General features: G+C 40.9%; 1 protein-coding gene across 3 annotated transcripts in view; it reads right to left on the bottom strand.

Annotated features, from left to right (window-relative positions):
- Positions 1-9,259: 9,259 nt before the first annotated feature.
- LOC117521729 (rap guanine nucleotide exchange factor 4-like) overlaps positions 9,260-19,653 on the bottom strand; it is a 71,334-nt gene continuing 60,940 nt past the window's right edge. For 2 of the 3 annotated variants that reach the window (XM_034183063.1, XM_034183065.1), the window contains 10 exons: positions 15,683-15,829; positions 15,102-15,199; positions 14,746-14,871; positions 13,419-13,597; positions 13,201-13,291; positions 12,945-12,995; positions 12,758-12,845; positions 12,602-12,666; positions 12,424-12,478; positions 9,260-9,752 (listed from right to left, as the gene is read on the bottom strand). In XM_034183063.1, coding sequence (XP_034038954.1) covers positions 9,625-9,752; positions 12,424-12,478; positions 12,602-12,666; positions 12,758-12,845; positions 12,945-12,995; positions 13,201-13,291; positions 13,419-13,597; positions 14,746-14,871; positions 15,102-15,199; positions 15,683-15,829 — 1,028 coding nt within the window. In that variant the 3' untranslated portion in view covers positions 9,260-9,624. The remainder of the gene's footprint in view (positions 9,753-12,423; positions 12,479-12,601; positions 12,667-12,757; positions 12,846-12,944; positions 12,996-13,200; positions 13,292-13,418; positions 13,598-14,745; positions 14,872-15,101; positions 15,200-15,682; positions 15,830-19,653) is intronic. The other variant, XM_034183064.1, reaches the window with a different exon arrangement.

The raw sequence follows: 19,653 nt of genomic DNA, 5'->3' as shown, positions 1-19,653 counted from the left end.
AAAAGATGTTGGTTGTTCACAGTCAGCTGTGTCTAAACTCTGGACCAAATACATACAACATGGGAAGGTTGTTAACGGCAAACATACTGGTAGACCAAGGAAGACATCAAAGCATCAAGACAGAAAACTTAAAGCAATATGTCTCAAAAATCGAAAATGCACAACAAAACAAATGAGGAATGAATGGGAGGAAACTGGAGTCAACGTCTGTGACCGAACTGTAAGAAACCGCCTAAAGGAAATGGGATTTACATACAAAAAAGCTAAACGAAAGCCATCATTAACACCTAAACAGAAAAAAACAAGGTTACAATGGGCTAAGGAAAAACAGTCGTGGACTGTGGATGACTGGATGAAAGTCATATTCAGTGATGAATCTCGAATCTGCATTGGGCAAGGTGATGATGCTGGAACTTTTGTTTTGGTGCCGTTCCAATGAGATTTATAAAGATGACTGCCTGAAGAGAACATGTAAATTTCCACAGTCATTGATGATATGGGGCTGCATGTCAGGTAAAAGCACTGGGGAGATGGCTGTCATTACATCATCAGTAAATGCACAAGTTTACGTTGATATTTTGGACACTTTTCTTATCCCATCAATTGAAAGGATGTTTGGGGATGATGAAATCATTTTTCAAGATGATAATGCATCTTGCCATAGAGCAAAAACTGTGAAAACATTCCTTGCAAAAAGACACATAGGGTCAATGTCATGGCCTGCAAATAGTCCGGATCTTAATCCAATTGAAAATCTTTGGTGGAAGTTGAAGAAAATGGTCCATGACAAGGCTCCAACCTGCAAAGCTGATCTGGCAACAGCAATCAGAGAAAGTTGGAGCCAGATTGATGAAGAGTACTGTTTGTCACTCATTAAGTCCATGCCTCAGAGACTGCAAGCTGTTATAAAAGCCAGAGGTGGTGCAACAAAATACTAGTGATGTGTTGGATTGTTCTTTTGTTTTTCATGATGCCATAATTTTTTCCTCAGAATTGAGTGATTCCATATTTTTTTCCCTCTGCTTGGTCTAAAAAAGTAACCGTTACTGACTGCCACAATTTTTTTTTTCCTGATTTCTTATAGTGTTTCTTAAAGCCAGAAAGTTGCCATTTGAAATGACTTTAGTTTTGTGTCATGTCTGTGATCTGCTTTTTTTCTACAAAATTAAACAACTGAATGAACATCCTCTGAGGTCAGTGATTCCATCATTTTTGTCAGGGGTTGTATAACACAGGCTTTTATAATCCCCTTTCAAGTCTATAATAATAATTTGCACAGCCAACCATAGCACAATGTGCACCTGTCATGTTTACACTTCACTTGAACTTAAGGCATACATAGCAGAACAGCATACTTGTCTACAGACCTGCAGCCAGAGTGCAAAGATGAAGGACGGGGTGAGACTTTATTTGTATGTTTAAATGTTGAGATGCAATGATCGTTTAACAGCCAAACATGATGGGCCCAGGCAGGGAGATCGAGCACTGTGCCACCTATTCTCTCAACTAGCTGCTCTAATGAACTGGTCAAAATGACCCACAAAACAGCATCCAATTTTCACTTCCAGCATGAAAAATCTTAATCCAAGACAGATGCAGAAAAATGAAAAACACATTGAAATATGTTCGTGCTAGCTTGGCTAGTAGGCATTCCCCTTTGGCTGACCAGGAAGAGCGTTGGCCTCTAAGGGAGTGACAAAGCTAACAGTTTGCAAAAACAGTTCCCTGAATGATGTGCTGTGGCAGACATCAGGATATACAAATTAAGTAGACACTGCCCAACCCTAATAAACATTTTTACCACTTTCATGCATGCAAGTCTGGGGTTAAAGACACACTGGTGGGGAGGCAGACAGCTTACTTTAAAAAGTGCTTTTTTTTTTTTTTTTTTTTTTTTACATTTATTTACCAAATGTGCAGTATGGTTATACCGGGGGCAGAACAACTGAGAAATGTGATGTGTGTATTTTTTTAATATGATTTATGATATACTGTCTTTAGTAGTATATTATTTAACTTTTTCTATGGTCTAGTATGTCAAACAGCAAACAAATAGCAACATATCGTAATATCAAATAATAATACATGTAGAATCACATTTCTCAAGTACGAGGTCTGTGAGAAAAGTATCGGACCTTTTTATTTTTTTCAAAAACCATATGGATTTGAATCACGTGTGATTGCATCAGCCAAGCTTGAACCTTCGTGCGCATGCGTGAGTTTTTCACGCCTGTCGGTTGCGTCATTCGCCTGTGAACAGGCTTTGTGTGAGCAGTGGTCCACCCCTCTCGTCTGATTTTTATTGCAAATAAATGTCTGAACGATTTGGAGCTTTGCTGCATCAATTTTTTTCCAGAAACTGTGAGAGACCTCCAGGTGGACACTGTTCGGAAAATTAATATGGCTTTCAGGGACGATTTTATGGGGATTATACAGATTAAGGAGTGTTATTGCTGCTTTAAGGATGGCCCACAACTGCTGAGAGTGCGGCGCGCTCCCAGCGCCGATCGACATGCTCAGACCCCGCTGAAACATCCACATCATTTCCAACGTGAAGGCTTTGTTGATCCGGGACCTCGTGTGACTTTCACAAAAAGGCAGGAGACGTGGACATCAGAACTTTTTTGGCACATTCCACTGTTACAGGTGTTTTTTTCATGGAAAGAAAAGCGGAGGGACGCGCCACGGAACCGTTCATTACGCGGGACAAAACCACCTCGGTGTTGGTCTCACAGGACGGCTTTCAGGTGGATTTCAGATGGATTCCGGCTGCTTTTCAGTCGTGTGATTATCCGATTGTGATTGTGCATGAGCTGGACATGCCCCAACATGTCCTTGGAAGGTTTCATCACGGCGTTGCTTTGCGCCATGCGGCTCCACCGCGACGCACGGAACTCCTCCGCACGTCTGTGTTAATGTGCCAAAAAAGTGCTGAGGTCCACATCTTTCCTGTGCTAGTGAGACGACATAGCGGCTCAAGACAGCGTCCAGTTTAGAAATGAACGGCACATTCCACGCGCGGTGGAGCCGCTCGTCTTTCCATGACAAAAACTCCTGTAACAGTGGTATTTCCACCCCCATGCTTCACTGTTGGGATGGTTTTCTTGGGGTTGTTCTCATCCTCTAAACATGGTAAGTGGAGTTGATTCCAAAAAGCTCTCTTCTGGTCTCATCTGACCACATGACCTTCTCCCATGCTTCCTCTGGATCATCCAGATGGTCACTGGTGAACTTCAAATGGGTCTGGACATGTGCTGGCTTGAGCAGGGGGACCTTGCTGCCCTGCAGGATTTTAAATCATGACAGCATCATGTGTTACTAATGTAATCTTTGTGACTGTGGTCCCAGCTCTCTTCGGGTCATTGACCAGGTCCTCCTGTGTAGTTCTGAGCTTTCTCAGAATCATCCTTACCCCACAAAGTGAGATCTTGCATGGAATCCCAGACCGAGGGGAATTGACAGTCATCTTGTGTTTCTTCCACTTTCTAATAAATAATCATAACAGTTGTTGTCTTCTACCAAGCTGCTTGCCTGTTGTCCTGTAGTACATCCCAGCCTTGTGCAGGTCTACGGTTTTGTCCCTGGTGTCCTTAGACAGCTCTTTGGTCTTGGCTATGGTGGACAGGTTGGAGTGTGATTGACTGAGTTTGTGAACAGGTGTCTTTTATACAGGTAACAAGTTCAAACAGGTGCAATTAATACAGGTAAAGAGTGCAGAATAAGAGGGCTTCTTAAGAAAAATTAACAGGTCTGTGTGAGCCAGAATTCATGCTGGTTGCTGGGTGTTCAAATACTTATTTGCAGCAGTAACATACAAATAAATTATTTAAAAAATCATACATTGTGATTTCCTGATTTTTTTTTTTTTTTTTTTTTTTTAGATTATGTCTCTCACAGTGGACATGCACCTAAGATGAAAATTTCAGACCTCTCTATGATTTCTAAGTGGGAGAACTTGCAAAACCGCAGGGTGTTCAAATACTTATTTTCCTCACTGTAGATATACTGTGTGTATCCTATATATTCTTGTAGTATTGATGTTCCACAGAACGATTCTTTGCTTACTATGTTTTGCATCATCTTGTTCTGGATCTGACAACTGACAGAAAAACCAACCGACGAGGTGTAAATCCTTTGGAAAAAGACTTTAGAAAAACACATAATTTCATCAAAGAACCATGCTTATCAAATAATACTTTTTAAAAAGCATTATTTTTATTTTTAATTTATGAGGCAGATGACACAAACAGTACAGATCACTGTTGGGAAGCCAGCCTTAAAGAAATTCTCAAACACGCACCATCCTGAGATCAAAGGAAAGAAACAACACTCAAAATCAACACCCGAATACCATATACAGAAAAAAATTAACATTCACTGAACATAGCACGGAGAAATGGCAGAACTTCCCTTCAGATTTTAGACTCTGTATCTAGGATCAGTGCTTTCACACCTATAAGCAAGTGAATCCAAAAGCGATACGTCATCATCTAAATGATTCATATTTTTCACAACTGATATTCTGAAGCAAAACACAGTACTCTGACAAATGTGAACACAGGTCAGTCTTTAAACCAGCTGCTACTCCGAAGTTGTTTTGGAATTATCTGATTGCTGGACAGTCACTTAAATGATCAAATCAGAAAGATTTGAAGACTTTTAAGAGAACTTGCATGTTGGTTAAGAAGTATGTAAATAACTCCATATTTAACATCTGTACATGAGAAAAAGACTTGAGATTTTGCTACAGTTTTGTTGCATTTTGCTCAGGATTTTTGAATGAATGAGGAAAATCCAGAGAGTAAATGTACTTTACAGGCAGATACACTTTGTAAACTAGAGTTGGTTTGGGTTACAGGACACTCAGAAATCCACTGCACAGAACACAAATCCTATGAAGTTCAGTCATGCACGATATTGATTCCAGTTCTACAGACTCCAGTTGATGACGTCAAATCACGTGATTATTGTTTATCTGCCATATTGGTTCGCAAGAAAGGTTCTCTCCAGTCAGTCCACGAGCAAACCAGTAATATGCTATTTTGAACATCCTGTCATGAAGGACACATGATTGATATATATATATATATATACTCAACAAAAATATAAACGCAACACTTTTGGTTTTGCTCCCATTTTGTATGAGATGAACTCAACGATCTAAAACTTTTTCCACATAAACAATATCACCATTTCCCTCAAATACTGTGCACAAACCAGTCTAAATCTGTGATAGTGAGCACTTCTCCTTTGCTGAGATAATCCATCCCACCTCACAGGTGTGCCATATCAAGATGCTGATTAGACACCATGATTAGTGCACAGGTGTGCCTTAGACTGCCCACAATAAAAGGCCACTCTGAAAGGTGCAGTTTTGTTTTATTGGGGGGGGATACCAGTCAGTATCTGGTGTGACCACCATTTGCCTCATGCAGTGCAACACATCTCCTTCGCATCATCCGTGAAGAGAACACCTCTCCAAAGTGCCAAACAGCAGCGAATGTGAGCATTTGCCCACTCAAATCGGTTACGACGACGAACTGGAGTCAGGTCGAGACCCCGATGAGGACGACGAGCATGCAGATGAGCTTCCCTGAGACAGTTTCTGACAGTTTGTGCAGAAATTCTTTGGTTATGCAAACCGATTGTTCCAGCAGCTGTCCGAGTGGCTGGTCTCAGACAATCTTGGAGGTGAACATGCTGGATGTGGAGGTCCTGGGCTGGTGTGGTTACACGTGGTCTGCGGTTGTGAGGCTGGTTGGATGTACTGCCAAATTCTCTGAAACGCCTTTGGAGACGGCTTATGGTAGAGAAATGAACATTCAATACACGAGCAACAGCTCTGGTTGACATTCCTGCTGTCAGCATGCCAATTGCATGCTCCCTCAAATCTTGCGACATCTGTGGCATTGTGCTGTGTGATAAAACTGCACCTTTCAGAGTGGCCTTTTATTGTGGGCAGTCTAAGGCACACCTGTGCACTAATCATGGTGTCTAATCAGCATCTTGATATGGCACACCTGTGAGGTGGGATGGATTATCTCAGCAAAGGAGAAGTGCTCACTATCACAGATTTAGACTGGTTGTGCACAGTATTTGAGAGAAATGGTGATATTGTATATGTGGAAAAAGTTTTAGATCTTTGAGTTCATCTCATACAAAATGGGAGCAAAACCAAAAGTGTTGCGTTTATATTTTTGTTATATATATATATATATATATATATATATATATATATATATATATATATATATATATATATATATATATATATATATATATATATATATATATATATATATATAGGGTTGGTTGTTTAGCTGGAATATTTCTGTTAGTGCAGTATTAGTGCTCTATAAATACAGCTGGGCTGGATTGGATTTCTGTGATGTTCTGTCAGTTTTGTGCCTTCTGTTTTATGTTGTTAGAATTGCCAAAGCAGATGGTCACTGAGTCTGGTCTGCTTGATTCCTTACCACTGTCACTAATGCAAGTGCAGCTGCTTTGTGAGAGAGTGTCGTTTCGATATTTTGGCCTTGTGCCGCGTTTCTCTGTGCATGATCCTTCTCACGGGTGCCTGAGTAGTGAGGACCCCAGTAGTAGGAGAAGGCCAAAGAGATGCCCATTGCTTCACCTGGCTGCAACAGATAGGTCCTTATTTTAGAGATGTGGGAATAGACTGGTTGTCCGCCTGGATGGTTGCCATCCAGGACCAAAGGGGGTTCTGTGGTGTTGTGGATACGGTGAAGCACAGCACCAACACATGCTGCCAGACTTGACCTGACTGTCACGAATGTTCTTGTTCACGGCATAGCTGAGGCCTAGACCTTACTTGTGCATCGTGCTTTGAGGTGACTTAGTGTATAACTTGGTGCTGAACTGAATTGAAAAGTATCATATGTCTGCAGAGCACTGCTCCCCTGGACGTTCAGCTCACAGGTCTTGAGATAAACTAATATCTTCTTCATATGTGATCATTTGTTCTTTGTGTATAATACTTAAGTTGATGAATTCATTTGAAGTTCAAATTAATATAATGTTAACATGTTGATGTTTTTAACCATTGCTCTTCACTGGTGAGTAACATTTCATGTCTGCAGTGTGTGTTCATCATTCTGCTTCTATTCTGGTGCACTCTAAATTAAGTGAATTGAGCTTTCATTTCTTTTGAAGCAAATTTCATGAACCTCAGGTTACTTTTCATACATGTCAACCCCTTTGAGGGTCCACCTGTATAACCAAGTGAGAAAATCCAAAAAATCAACACAAAATCCTTATAACCTCCAAATCGCACCAAAATCAGTTTTATTACAGTACACACAACCGCATGGCAGTGTCACATAAGTGGGTTTTTATCCACAAATTATGAGTTGCCGCAATGACATTAAAGTCAGGATCATTAGTATTTCCTCCACAGTTGAATTTCAAACAATAGCGATCTAGTATTCATGCGTCAAGCTGAATTTTATCGAACTGAATGTGTCAGAAACAAGAACTGTCTGTCACTAATGGAAATACATTAATAAATTCATGAAAAATAAATTGAATAAAGTAAATAAATATGAAATTGGTCACTGGATCCTTAAACTTTGGCCATAATTTACTCTTCATGGTGAATCCTTGATCTCTGGACATAAATAGGAATAAACAATATATGTAGTTTTTGTCAAAAGCATTTCCTTTCAGATATTATTGGTATGAATGTCTTTCCATACGTCTGAGCTGAATTCTTGCAGCTGGCTGTGCTTCACGTCAGCATCAGTTTAATTCATAAAGAATGCAGGACGTCTCATTTTGGGAAGAAAAAACATTTTAGTCGATTGTAGTTTCTTGTCTGTAATACGTTTTAAAGAGGTGTCATTTTATTTAAAGCGGCAATTTATTTTGAAGTTATTAATTCCGACCGGGCTCTGTCTCTGCAGACAACGAAACGGAGGACGATTTTCGCTTCTTGACTACAAGACAAGAGTCCCAGTTAGTGACTTTAATCCACACAAAAGTGACTCACGATATTTTAATGGCTTTGAGGGGGTTAAGAAGCGGACTTGCCATTTCTGAAGAGCAGCGAATCAAAGAACCAACGAGCTCATGGATCGAAGCATTGCTTCATTTGGTTCATGCATCAAAGTGGAGTCACGCTGCAGAAACGGCTGATTACAGAGCCGCTGCAGACCAAACCCCAAATATCCATCAGACTTGATTTGTACGTCCGTATGACACTGAAACTCGGAAAAATCCATATAATTTACGGACAATCCGTGTAGGTTGACATGTATGACTTTTGGACCTGGTCTCTAGTTTTAGAAATTAATATATGCAGTTCCAGGTTTGGACTTCCACAGCATAGTTCCATATTCTGATCTATGTTCTTTGGTCATCATTTGTCAAAACACAGGGTAACAATCTGGATAAGTTTTGGTTGATTATTGTGTATTTTGTGGAAGACAGTGTATTCAATTATCCAAGAAGACTCTCCAGTTTCTGCACCCTAACCACCAAATATTTAGCTACATATCATTTCTGAGCCTCACCATACGTACCATACTTATACCCCCGTCACAAATAGCCAGAATCACGCAGAATGGCGTCAGGATGACGAATCGGGGCACATCCGAAAAGTGTCGGATTTCAGTTCCAAAACATTCTGACAGCTATCGGCAGACGTCCACACAGTTGGTCAAAATCAGCCAGCGACCCCGAGTGTGATGCACATGTTCAAAACCCTCCGGGCGCCATCGAGACGGGACACTTAACCGACGGTGGTCCATGTGGAATCTGAGGACCATCTGACTGCAATTTATATATTCTGATAGAGGCAAAATGGGATCCAAAACAATTTGAGGGCATACGAGGGAACCTAGAGATGGATCTGGCACAGCAAAGCCTGCCAGTATAACCTGCACTTACCACGTATAATAATGCCCCCCCGGAGCGCGGGGCACATAAGGAACACAGCGTTGCCTCCCACTCTGGTCCCGTGTTTGCCATCCAGATGTTTGGACATCGGGCAGTCATCAGTGTCGTTTATGGCCTTCTGACAGCAGTCGGTGTCATCTACCTGTTGTCTACATGCTCTTTGGATGCTATCGTGCAGGTGTGGACGAGGTAATCTGTATGCGTTCTGACACTGCTGGCCACTCCTCTTTTTGTCCTGACTGCGTTGGATTATGGCAATATTTGCTGTGTCAGGCTGGTTCCTGCACATTCTTGCTATGTGTGACGGGGGCTTTAGAGAGGAACAGATTTGTGCTTTTGTCGCGCATTCTGAAAATATTTGTATTTTTGAGTGAGTGGTTACAGTCTCTTTTGCCAACCAATATGGCAGCATAAGCATCAACAGTCATGTGACTGCACGGGGTCTATACATTAGAGTTCTAGCTCAAACATCCCAAACAGTACTAACTACTACAGTGCAAGACCTCAGTCTGAGGGCTGAGTCACAGCAACAAGAAAGCAGCTGAAGCTTCTTTTTTCCGGGAACAGGAGGCCTGTCGTGGCACAGTATAAGTCCTTGATCTGGAGTCCAAAATAATAACTTACTGACTGGTGTGATCCAGTTAATGTTTGGCTTTTGTCAATGGTAAGGTCACAGAGAAGGCGATGGCGGTGTGAAAGGCTTGGAGATTATGTCCTCCGAGGCTCCAGCCTGTAGGAAAGCTGACTCAGCGCTCTCTGGTTGTCAATCACACAGAGTTTCCTGACATATCCCCGGACCTCGGCTTGGTTCTTGTTAGGCTGACATATGTCGGGATCTAACCAGGTGAGAAAACAAGACTGTAAAGACTGTTTTCAAACGAGTAACATAAGTTTTTTCGAAATTTACATATTTCTAGTAACTAACTGTTAGTGCCAATTGCTTTCATCACAGTGATGATTGTAGCATGTTGTGTCTATCAAGAGATACCCAGATGCGCAACACAGAAGCCAGGCAGTTTCGGCATTAGTCAGTATTAGCCAATACCACAAAAGTCAGTTTTAGTTAATAAGGATGTTTGTCACGATATATGCAGATATGTATGGCATACAGATGGACACTGAAAAACATTCATGGGTATTTGAATGAAAAAATAGCGTGACAACTGCAAAAAGGCAGAATTAGTTGAGTTCGCTTATACAACCCCTGGCATAAATTATGGAATCACCGGCCTCTGAGGATGTTCATTCAGTTGTTTAATTTTTGTAGAAAAAAAGCAGATCACAGACATGACACAAAACTAAAGTCATTTCAAATGGCAACTTTCTGGCTTTAAGAAACACTATAAGAAATCAGGAAAAAAAATTTTGGCAGTCAGTAACGGTTACTTTTTTTAGACCAAGCAGAGGGAAAAAAATATGGAATCACTCAATTCTGAGGAAAAAATTATGGAATCATGAAAAACAAAAGAATGCTCCAACACATCACTAGTATTTTGTTGCACCACCTCTGGCTTTTATAACAGCTTGCAGTCTCTGAGGCATGGACGTAATGAGTGACAAACAGTACTCTTCATCAATCTGGCTCCAACTTTCTCTGATTGCTGTTGCCAGATCAGCTTTGCAGGTTGGAGCCTTGTCATGGACCATTTTCTTCAACGTCTACCAAAGATTTTCAATTGGATTAAGATCCAGACTATTTGCAGGCCATGACATTGACCCTATGTGTCTTTTTGCAAGGAATGTTTTCACAGTTTTTGCTCTATGGCAAGATGCATTATCATCTTGAAAAAATGATTTCATCATCCCCAGACATCTTTTCAATTGATGGGATAAGAAATGTGTCCAAAATATCAACGTAAACCTGTGCATTTATTGATGATGTAATGACAGCCATCTCCCCAGTGCCTTTACCTGACATGCAGCCCCATATCATCAATGACTGTGGAAATTTACATGTTCTCTTCAGGCAGTCATCTTTATAAATCTCATTGGAACGGCACCAAACAAAAGTTCCAGCATCATCACCTTGCCCAATGCAGATTCGAGATTCATCACTGAATATGACTTTCATCCAGTCATCCACAGTCCACGATTGCTTTTCCTTAGCCCATTGTAACCTTGTTTTTTTCTGTTTAGGTGTTAATGATGGCTTTCGTTTAGCTTTTCTGTATGTAAATCCCATTTCCTTTAGGCGGTTTCTTACAGTTCGGTCACAGACGTTGACTCCAGTTTCCTCCCATTTGTTCCTCATTTGTTTTGCTGTGCATTTTTGATTTTTGAGACATATTGCTTTAAGTTTTCTGTCTTGACACTTTGATGTCTTCCTTGCTCTACCAGTATGTTTGCCTTTAACAACCTTCCCATGTTGTTTGTATTTGGTCCAGAGTTTAGACACAGCTGACTGTGAACAACCAACATCTTTTGCAACATTGCGTGATGATTTACCCTCTTAAGAGTTTGATAATCCTCTCCTTTGTTTCAATTGACATCTCTCTTGTTGGAGCCATGATTCATGTCAGTCCACTTGGTGAAACAGCTCTCCAAGGTGTGATCACTCCTTTTTAGATGCAGACTAACGAGCAGATCTGATTTGATGCAGGAGTTAGTTTTGGGGATGAAAATTTACAGGGTGATTCCATAATTTATTCCTCAGAATTGAGTGATTCCATATTTTTTTCCCTCTGCTTGGTCTAAAAAAGTAACCGTTACTGACTGCCACAATTTTTTTTCTTGATTTCTTATAGTGTTTCTTAAAGCCAGAAAGTTGCCATTTGAAATGACTTTAGTTTTGTGTCATGTCTGTGATCTGCTTTTTTCCTACAAAATTAAACAACTGAATGAACATCCTCCGAGGCTGGTGATTCCATAATTTTTGCCAGGGGTTGTAAGGCGAGTAGATTAGCTTTCCGCCACGGGAAGCCAGTGACAAGGAGGACAAATCCAAATAACATTCCTTTTTATGTGATGGAAAGACTATTTGTTCCCACGGATTTCCACTTTAAAAATGCACTTATATATTGTCCAGATGTGACCACTGTCCATTTTTCCAGCATCATATTGTTACAGTGATACTATGAGGTACGGATCATCATTTCTGAAGATGGCAACATAAGTCCAGCAGGCTGTCAGCGCACAGGGTAAATGGTGTCAGATATTTAAACAAAAATATTGCAATGTTAATGGTATTACCGCTTGTAAGTGGGCCTTTGTTTTGCTCATGCTGAAACTGCCTGGGCGGTGTGTTGTACATCCAGGTACCTCCATGTTGATGCGTGCACACATTGTCTTATAACCCTAACCGCGATAAGGGCAATTGTAGTTAGCCTCATTCATGGCTAGGATGATGTTATATGCTAAAAATGATGGGCATTTTCTGTAAGAAGTTACCATCAACAGTCAAAAACACCACGTGGACTTAACCATGGATCAAACATGTCTGGAAACTTTCCAGAAAATGGGTTCACTGACATAGTTAACATAAGCCTGTACTAATAAATACATACTTACTGAATGGTTGGCTTCTGCAGTGCCTCACTTGCCGAATCGTGTTAGCTATAATACGCTGACACAAGAATAAGAAACAATTTAAAAGTTGTATCAAACTGGCACGGAGACAAAAGTGTCATTGGGCCCAACGAGTATCACCATCTTATTTTTCCCTCTGTTTTATTTGTACCATACTCACCATCTTCTCAAAGTTGACCATATTGTCTAAGAAGGTCTTGTTTCCCTCATGTGTGAACGTCATATCTACAACAATAACAAAAAAATCACACACAGACACATGTCAATATGTAAAGAGAGCTTCATTTTTGTATTTCCACTCTACACTGAAACATACCTTTGAGAAGTAGCGGCATAAAGGGAATGATAGGTGGTTCCAGTTTGGTAACAGTTAGCCGGTATGCCCGATGGTTTCTAGATGGGTCCTGGCAATAATGTCAAATATTAATTACTAGTTCAGAAAAACTGTCATCAAATTTATCCTCTTAATGTGTTTTAGTGAACCCCCAAAAAATCTGTCTCACCATCATGCTCTCAAACTCGGCATAGAATTTCTTAAACTTGGTTGGAAGTTTCTGTCAGGAAAATTGAAATCTTAGTGATTGGAGTTATTAATGGACAGAAAATTTACACATACAATAAGGATGTTCAAAACTGCTTAATTTCCTTTTTTCTTGAAAAGTAGCTGAACTAATGGAAATAACAGACAATCCAACAATTTTAAAAAATGCACTACCAGTAAAACATTTGGAAACTCTTTCCCATTCAGTTGAGGTTTACCTCCCATGTCTGGCTCAGTCTGCTGACAGCGGGGTTGCTCATCCCCATAATGATAGCAAAGAAGGAATTGAGGTTCTTGAACTCCCGGCAGCTACATACAAACAAGCAAGAAATATTAAATATTATGTGACACTGCTAAAGGTATAATTCTTTCAAGATAAACTCGTCTTGATTGTTCGTTTGTGTCCAATCTGCATCTCCCAATAGGTCCAACTCACTGTGCAGCAATCTTGATGAACTTCTTGAGGAGCTGGACTCGCTTGCTGAGCTGTCCACAGAGGCAGACCTCGGTGACCACCCACAGCTGAACTTGGTTGAACCTCCGTAGGAACAAGTCGAGGTTAGCGGTGGTCCTTCGAAAGCTATGTCGGCCAAAAGTGTGGTAGAGCAGCTCATGCTGGACAGGGGAGGATGGAGGCAATGTGGAAAGTAGGTTCAAAGTTAACCCAGTGGGATGGAATTATTTGTAACAATTTCTGAATGACTGTTTGACATAGTTCAGAGCCAATTGAGGAACCTTTTATTGTATCTAAGGATCTACCAGTAGCAACTGTGCCTTCTTATGTTTAAGAGCAGGAAAAAGATATAAAGAATTAAGATAAGGCAAGAGAGTAAAATTTTGGACATCGACTGTTGTGAGCCACATGGTGCTGCGTTAAATGCTGCTTGAAATTAGCAGTGATCTGGTGATAATAGTGTGATACAACTGTGGACAATCAGACCTGATTACCTTATATTTGGATGTCAATCTGTGCCAAAAATCAGTAATGGAAGACCATCTTAAAGCGCAAAGGGCAAGAGCTCTGAGGACATGCCTAAATCCACTTTACCATTTACACTGTGCATAATTTGAGCACAAAGTAAGACATGGGATGCAAAGTTTTTGTAGTTAGTCTCTTAATTGTTTACAGACATGCTTTGGGCATAAATTGAAATAGACCAATCAGAGTGTCATCTGCCATTCCTTTTAAGATGCAAGTGCACCAGCAGACAGCAAACTCAGAAGTGGGAGGTTTTCTAGTGAGGAAATGATTCAGTTCAATTCATTTTATTTATATAGCTCCAAATCACAACAAAGTCACTTCCAGGAGCTTCACATAGGTAAAGTCTAACCTTACCAACCCCTTGACCTTGCACATATCCGACAGTGATAACAAAACAACACTCTAGCATTTTGTTTTTTTGTTTTTGAGGAAGAAAACTCAAGCAGACCAGACTCAGAGGAGTGAGCCACTGCTTAATCCATTCTAACAATAACAGAGAGTTTGTTAAAACAAAATACAAATGCAGAAAACACAACATAAAAAAAGAGTCCAAAAGAGATCAATTCCAAAAAGTCCCCAAATTTTAGTCATTTGAAGAGCTTTTCTCAAAATTGTATTTCTAATACATTTGACACCTTAAATTATAAATATAATTTAAGAGGAACCAATAAATTTAGGTGTAAGAAATTACAGTAATTTTTAAAATTTAATCCATATTTCACTTTTTTAGTGAATATCAGTAATGAGTCTTATTTGTTGTTAATGTGTGTGTTTGTGTTACCTCATGCACACAACTGAAGAGCTCCCAGTCAAACATTGTCATTTGATAAGCCAGATCCTTTGAACTCATTAGCTCAAAGGTCGACATAGAACCTGCAGTGGGACCCTCCTGGTCTGGCAGAGGTGTCTAATGCAAAAACAGACATATGCAAATTCACACACAGAGACACAACAGTGTTTATTCACACACACAGACACATCAATAAATACATTAAAATTCAGACATTTGCATGTTGATCCACTGCAGCAGAAAAAAACCCGTTTCACTGGTGTTGCAATGAACCGATTTCTTATTTTCTTATGTTAGATTTGTAACACTCCAATCCAATATAAATTGAGCAAAGTTCTGACTCTTACCAGAGTGTTGAGCTGATCTCGAGGACAGGCAAACAATCGTCCGTTGATGGTGAGAGTGGAAAACACTGACACATCATTGGGCTTCATGATTTGTTTTTCTGCAACAAAAAGTTGATGGATGTGTTCAGCCACCAGCTTCAGATATTGGATACTGCTTCTTTTGTTTTGAAAACTGGAAATAGTGTTCCTTTTGCACATTTTGCATATGGCGTATCTGGGTCAGTGCAGTTACTGATAATCTATTTGGAATTAACTCTACAGTATTAAACCAGTATGTCACATTTACAAACTAAAGCTCATTAGAGTGCACATTCCTGTTAAAGCTTAACAGCCTGGGTTTGGATCATCAACTAAATTGAATTTGTGAGGTGTCACATAGATGTCCTTCAATGTTTTAGCAAGACACAGCCAACTCATTATTCAGTTACTTAAAAAAAAATGTAATAAAAAATGAAGACATGCTTTTTCAAACGAATAAGTACATAAGTTCTCCCTGATTTGTATTTTGGTGAACATGTGATTATTTTGGAGGGTTCTTTTTCTTGCTGAAACACAAAAACATCAAACACCTGAATTCTTACCACCAGCTGAACTAAAGTGAACCAGCAGGAGCTCATCACTGGTACCAAGTTTGTCGGTCATAGTGCTGATCACTTCTCTTCCCATCGCTGCTACAGCAATCCGGATTGTCGTGTAGGTGTGATCACTGCAGTACACCTTCAAAAGGACTGCATATTAAAAAAGAAAAAAAACAACAACACCACCATGTGAAAGGCAATCAAACTGTTTTTGATTTGTGATAAAGTTCACTTTTAAAAAGGCACTGCATTTGTTCGCAACAAATGAAAGCAGCAGTAGTTTTTACACCACATAATACAAAGTGTTCCGCAAAACCAACCACAAACTTAGGATTTCCTTTCCTTCAAGCTAGACTGAAATTTGCAGCTGCCCACGTGGCCAAGTTAAATGATTTCGAGAGTAATGTTTTATGGTTCAACAAGACAAAGCTTGAGCTATTTGGCCACAATAACAAGAGGTATGTTTGGAGGAGTAAAGGTGAGGATTTCAAACCTGTGAACACTGTACAAGCTGTCAAAGATAGTTTTGTTACCATGATGCTCTGGGACTGTTTTGCTGCCAGTGGTACTGGTGCATTGTACACAGTGAATGGAATAACGAAGGAGGAGGACTACCTCCAAATTCTTCAGCATCACCTCAAATCAACAGCTAGACTGTTGAAACTCAGCCACAATTGGGTGTTCCAACAGGACAATGATTCCAAACACATATCAAAACAGGTTGTGGGTTACAGTGGCCCAAGCAATAGGTCACTCCCTGAGTCTGGTCTGCTTGAGGTTTCTTCCTCAAAAACACCAGAGCATGTTTTTCCTTAGGGCCCCTTCACACATAACATGATTGAAGCCGACTAGCGCACAAAGGAGGAATTGCATACCATTCGTGATAAATCGGAGCTGCCACCAATGCCTCGCACACCTGTCGCTACAATTATTTGTGCACACCAGCTGCCAAAAGACACAGTGCCCTGTGAGAGCCCATTTGATCCCTCTCGCAGCAGGTGTCAGCCAAATTCCAGGTTACACACACTAACATCCAACACCGCTCACTTGGCAAATGTGTGACCATTCTCACTGTCAGCATGAAAACAGTGAACAGACAATCACTTTCAAGCTGGATGTGAAATTTGTCTAAGTGCCCACACGAGTGTGGCATTGCAAAAAGCAACACACGTGGTGCAGGCATGATCACATGGGGGCCGAACAGCCGCGTCTGAGCGCACACAGCATGGGGAGCCGCCTCCCAGCTGCTGACCAGAGACTCGCCGATGGTTACAAATGCCAGCTCAGTGCACACGACATGTCACATTAAAAACACAGCGACCACAGCCAGGACAGGTATATTAATAAGTATAACACTACCTACATACACAATTACATAACAAATAACTAAAAAAACATGATAACATAACACAGAAACAGAATGACACGTTGACGGGATGTGACCTACGACAGCAGCAGCTGTTGAGATCTCTGGTTAGGACGTCCCAGCTGGGGAACACGTACTGTGTTTGGATGGACATGACCTCACAACTGCCAACTGTGACACGCATGTGTCTGCTTGCTGTCCTCACGTGGACATACATAAAAACATATATCGCTGTTGTGACCAGCTGCAGCGAGTGAGCGCACGGCGTGCACATTGACAGGCTGTCCCAGGTGAAATGGACCGTCAGATCATAACACACAGCGGGTGATCTGAATGTCACTTCACCCACGTGAGCTCTGTTCCACATGATGCAGTTTCTGTCTTGCGTTGCACCTTACACAGAACACGCATGTCAGGCCGGACACGCTCACGGGGCCAACTGGACTTGCCCGGCCAGCACATGTGGACATGATAACAGTGCCCTGCTTCTCATTCATGTTGTTTCATGACTGTATGTCTGTGACCATGGGTCATCTTCAGAGGAACACATGGTTCATACCTGTATTGTCTGCTCGATAAGAAGGATTCAGTAAAATGCAGTGTTTTTTGTTTTTTTTTGGTGTGTGGTTTTATTTTGTGTTCTCCACAGCAGAAACATGATGTGGTGCAACATGTTCCAGCTGTTTGTTTTTTCCCCTCCACAACAGGGGCAATTACGGCGTTGTTTTCACCATCTACATCAATCAATCAATCAATCAATCAATTTTATTTATATAGCGCCAAATCACAACAAACAGTTGCCCCAAGGCGCTTTATATTGTAAGGCAAGGCCATACAATAATTATGTAAAACCCCAACGGTCAAAACGACCCCCTGTGAGCAAGCACTTGGCTACAGTGGGAAGGAAAAACTCCCTTTTAACAGGAAGAAACCTCCAGCAGAACCAGGCTCAGGGAGGGGCAGTCTTCTGCTGGGACTGGTTGGGGCTGAGGGAGAGAATCAGGAAAAAGACATGCTGTGGAGGGGAGCAGAGATCGATCACTAATGATTAAATGCAGAGTGGTGCATACAGAGCAAAAAGAGAAAGAAACACTCAGTGCATCATGGGAACCCCCCAGCAGTCTAAGTCTATAGCAGCATAACTAAGGGATGGTTCAGGGTCACCTGATCCAGCCCTAACTATAAGGTTTAGCAAAAAGGAAAGTTTTAAGCCTAATCTTAAAAGTAGAGAGGGTGTCTGTCTCCCTGATCCGAATTGGGAGCTGGTTCCACAGGAGAGGAGCCTGAAAGCTGAAGGCTCTGCCTCCCATTCTACTCTTACAAACCCTAGGAACTACAAGTAAGCCTGCAGTCTGAGAGCGAAGCGCTCTATTGGGGTGATATGGTACTACGAGGTCCCTAAGATAAGATGGGACCTGATTATTCAAAACCTTATAAGTAAGAAGAAGAATTTTAAATTCTATTCTAGAATTAACAGGAAGCCAATGAAGAGAGGCCAATATGGGTGAGATATGCTCTCTCCTTCTAGTCCCCGTTAGTACTCTAGCTGCAGCATTTTGAATTAACTGAAGGCTTTTCAGGGAACTTTTAGGACAACCTGATAATAATGAATTACAATAGTCCAGCCTAGAGGAAATAAATGCATGAATTAGTTTTTCAGCATCACTCTGAGACAAGACCTTTCTAATTTTGAGATATTGCGTAAATGCAAAAAAGCAGTCCTACATATTTGTTTAATATGCGCTTTGAATGACATATCCTGATCAAAAATGACTCCAAGATTTCTCCTAGTATTACTAGAGGTCAGGGTAATGCCATCCAGAGTAAGGATCTGGTTAGACACCATGTTTCTAAGATTTGTGGGGCCAAGTACAATAACTTCAGTTTTATCTGAGTTTAAAAGCAGGAAATTAGAGGTCATCCATGTCTTTATGTCTGTAAGACAATCCTGCAGTTTAGCTAATTGGTGTGTGTCCTCTGGCTTCATGGATAGATAAAGCTGGGTATCATCTGCGTAACAATGAAAATTTAAGCAATACCGTCTAATAATACTGCCTAAGGGAAGCATGGAAGGGAAGCATCATCTAATTTCTTTTTTTTTAAATACATTTATCTCCTCATTGATTTAAGGCATTTTACACTCCTGTTATAGGACAGCAATGATAGCACAGTGGTAAAGTTTCTGTCTGTTATTCAGAGCTTTTGTAAGTTGCAGGTTCAAATTCCATGGGTGGCATGTATTTTTTATTTTTAACCACAGCAGCTGCATGATGTGGTTTGACATGCTCCAGCTGAAACCATCACAGCAGGATTGTTCATGCCTGCCCAACTGTATGTCCCTCCCAACATCAGCTCAGTGTTTTTGTTGTTCTCTCATTCTGGCTGTTTCGCTGTGATTCGCCCTGATCCCTACTCATTCATGCTATGTGTGAAGGGGCACTTAACACTGTCGCACGTATGCTTGCTCAGTGGGGTTAGTAAGGTTAGTGTGAAGCGCCTTGAGGCAGTGTTCTTGTAATATGGTGTTATATCAATTTAATAATTGAATTGGGTCGTACAAAGCAGGCTAACATTCTGGAATGGCCTTCCTAAAACCCTGACCTCAACC

Source organism: Thalassophryne amazonica, chromosome 12 (assembly GCF_902500255.1).
Source record: "Thalassophryne amazonica chromosome 12, fThaAma1.1, whole genome shotgun sequence".
Taxonomy (NCBI): domain Eukaryota; kingdom Metazoa; phylum Chordata; class Actinopteri; order Batrachoidiformes; family Batrachoididae; genus Thalassophryne; species Thalassophryne amazonica.
This window is presented reverse-complemented; position numbering and strand designations above follow the sequence as displayed.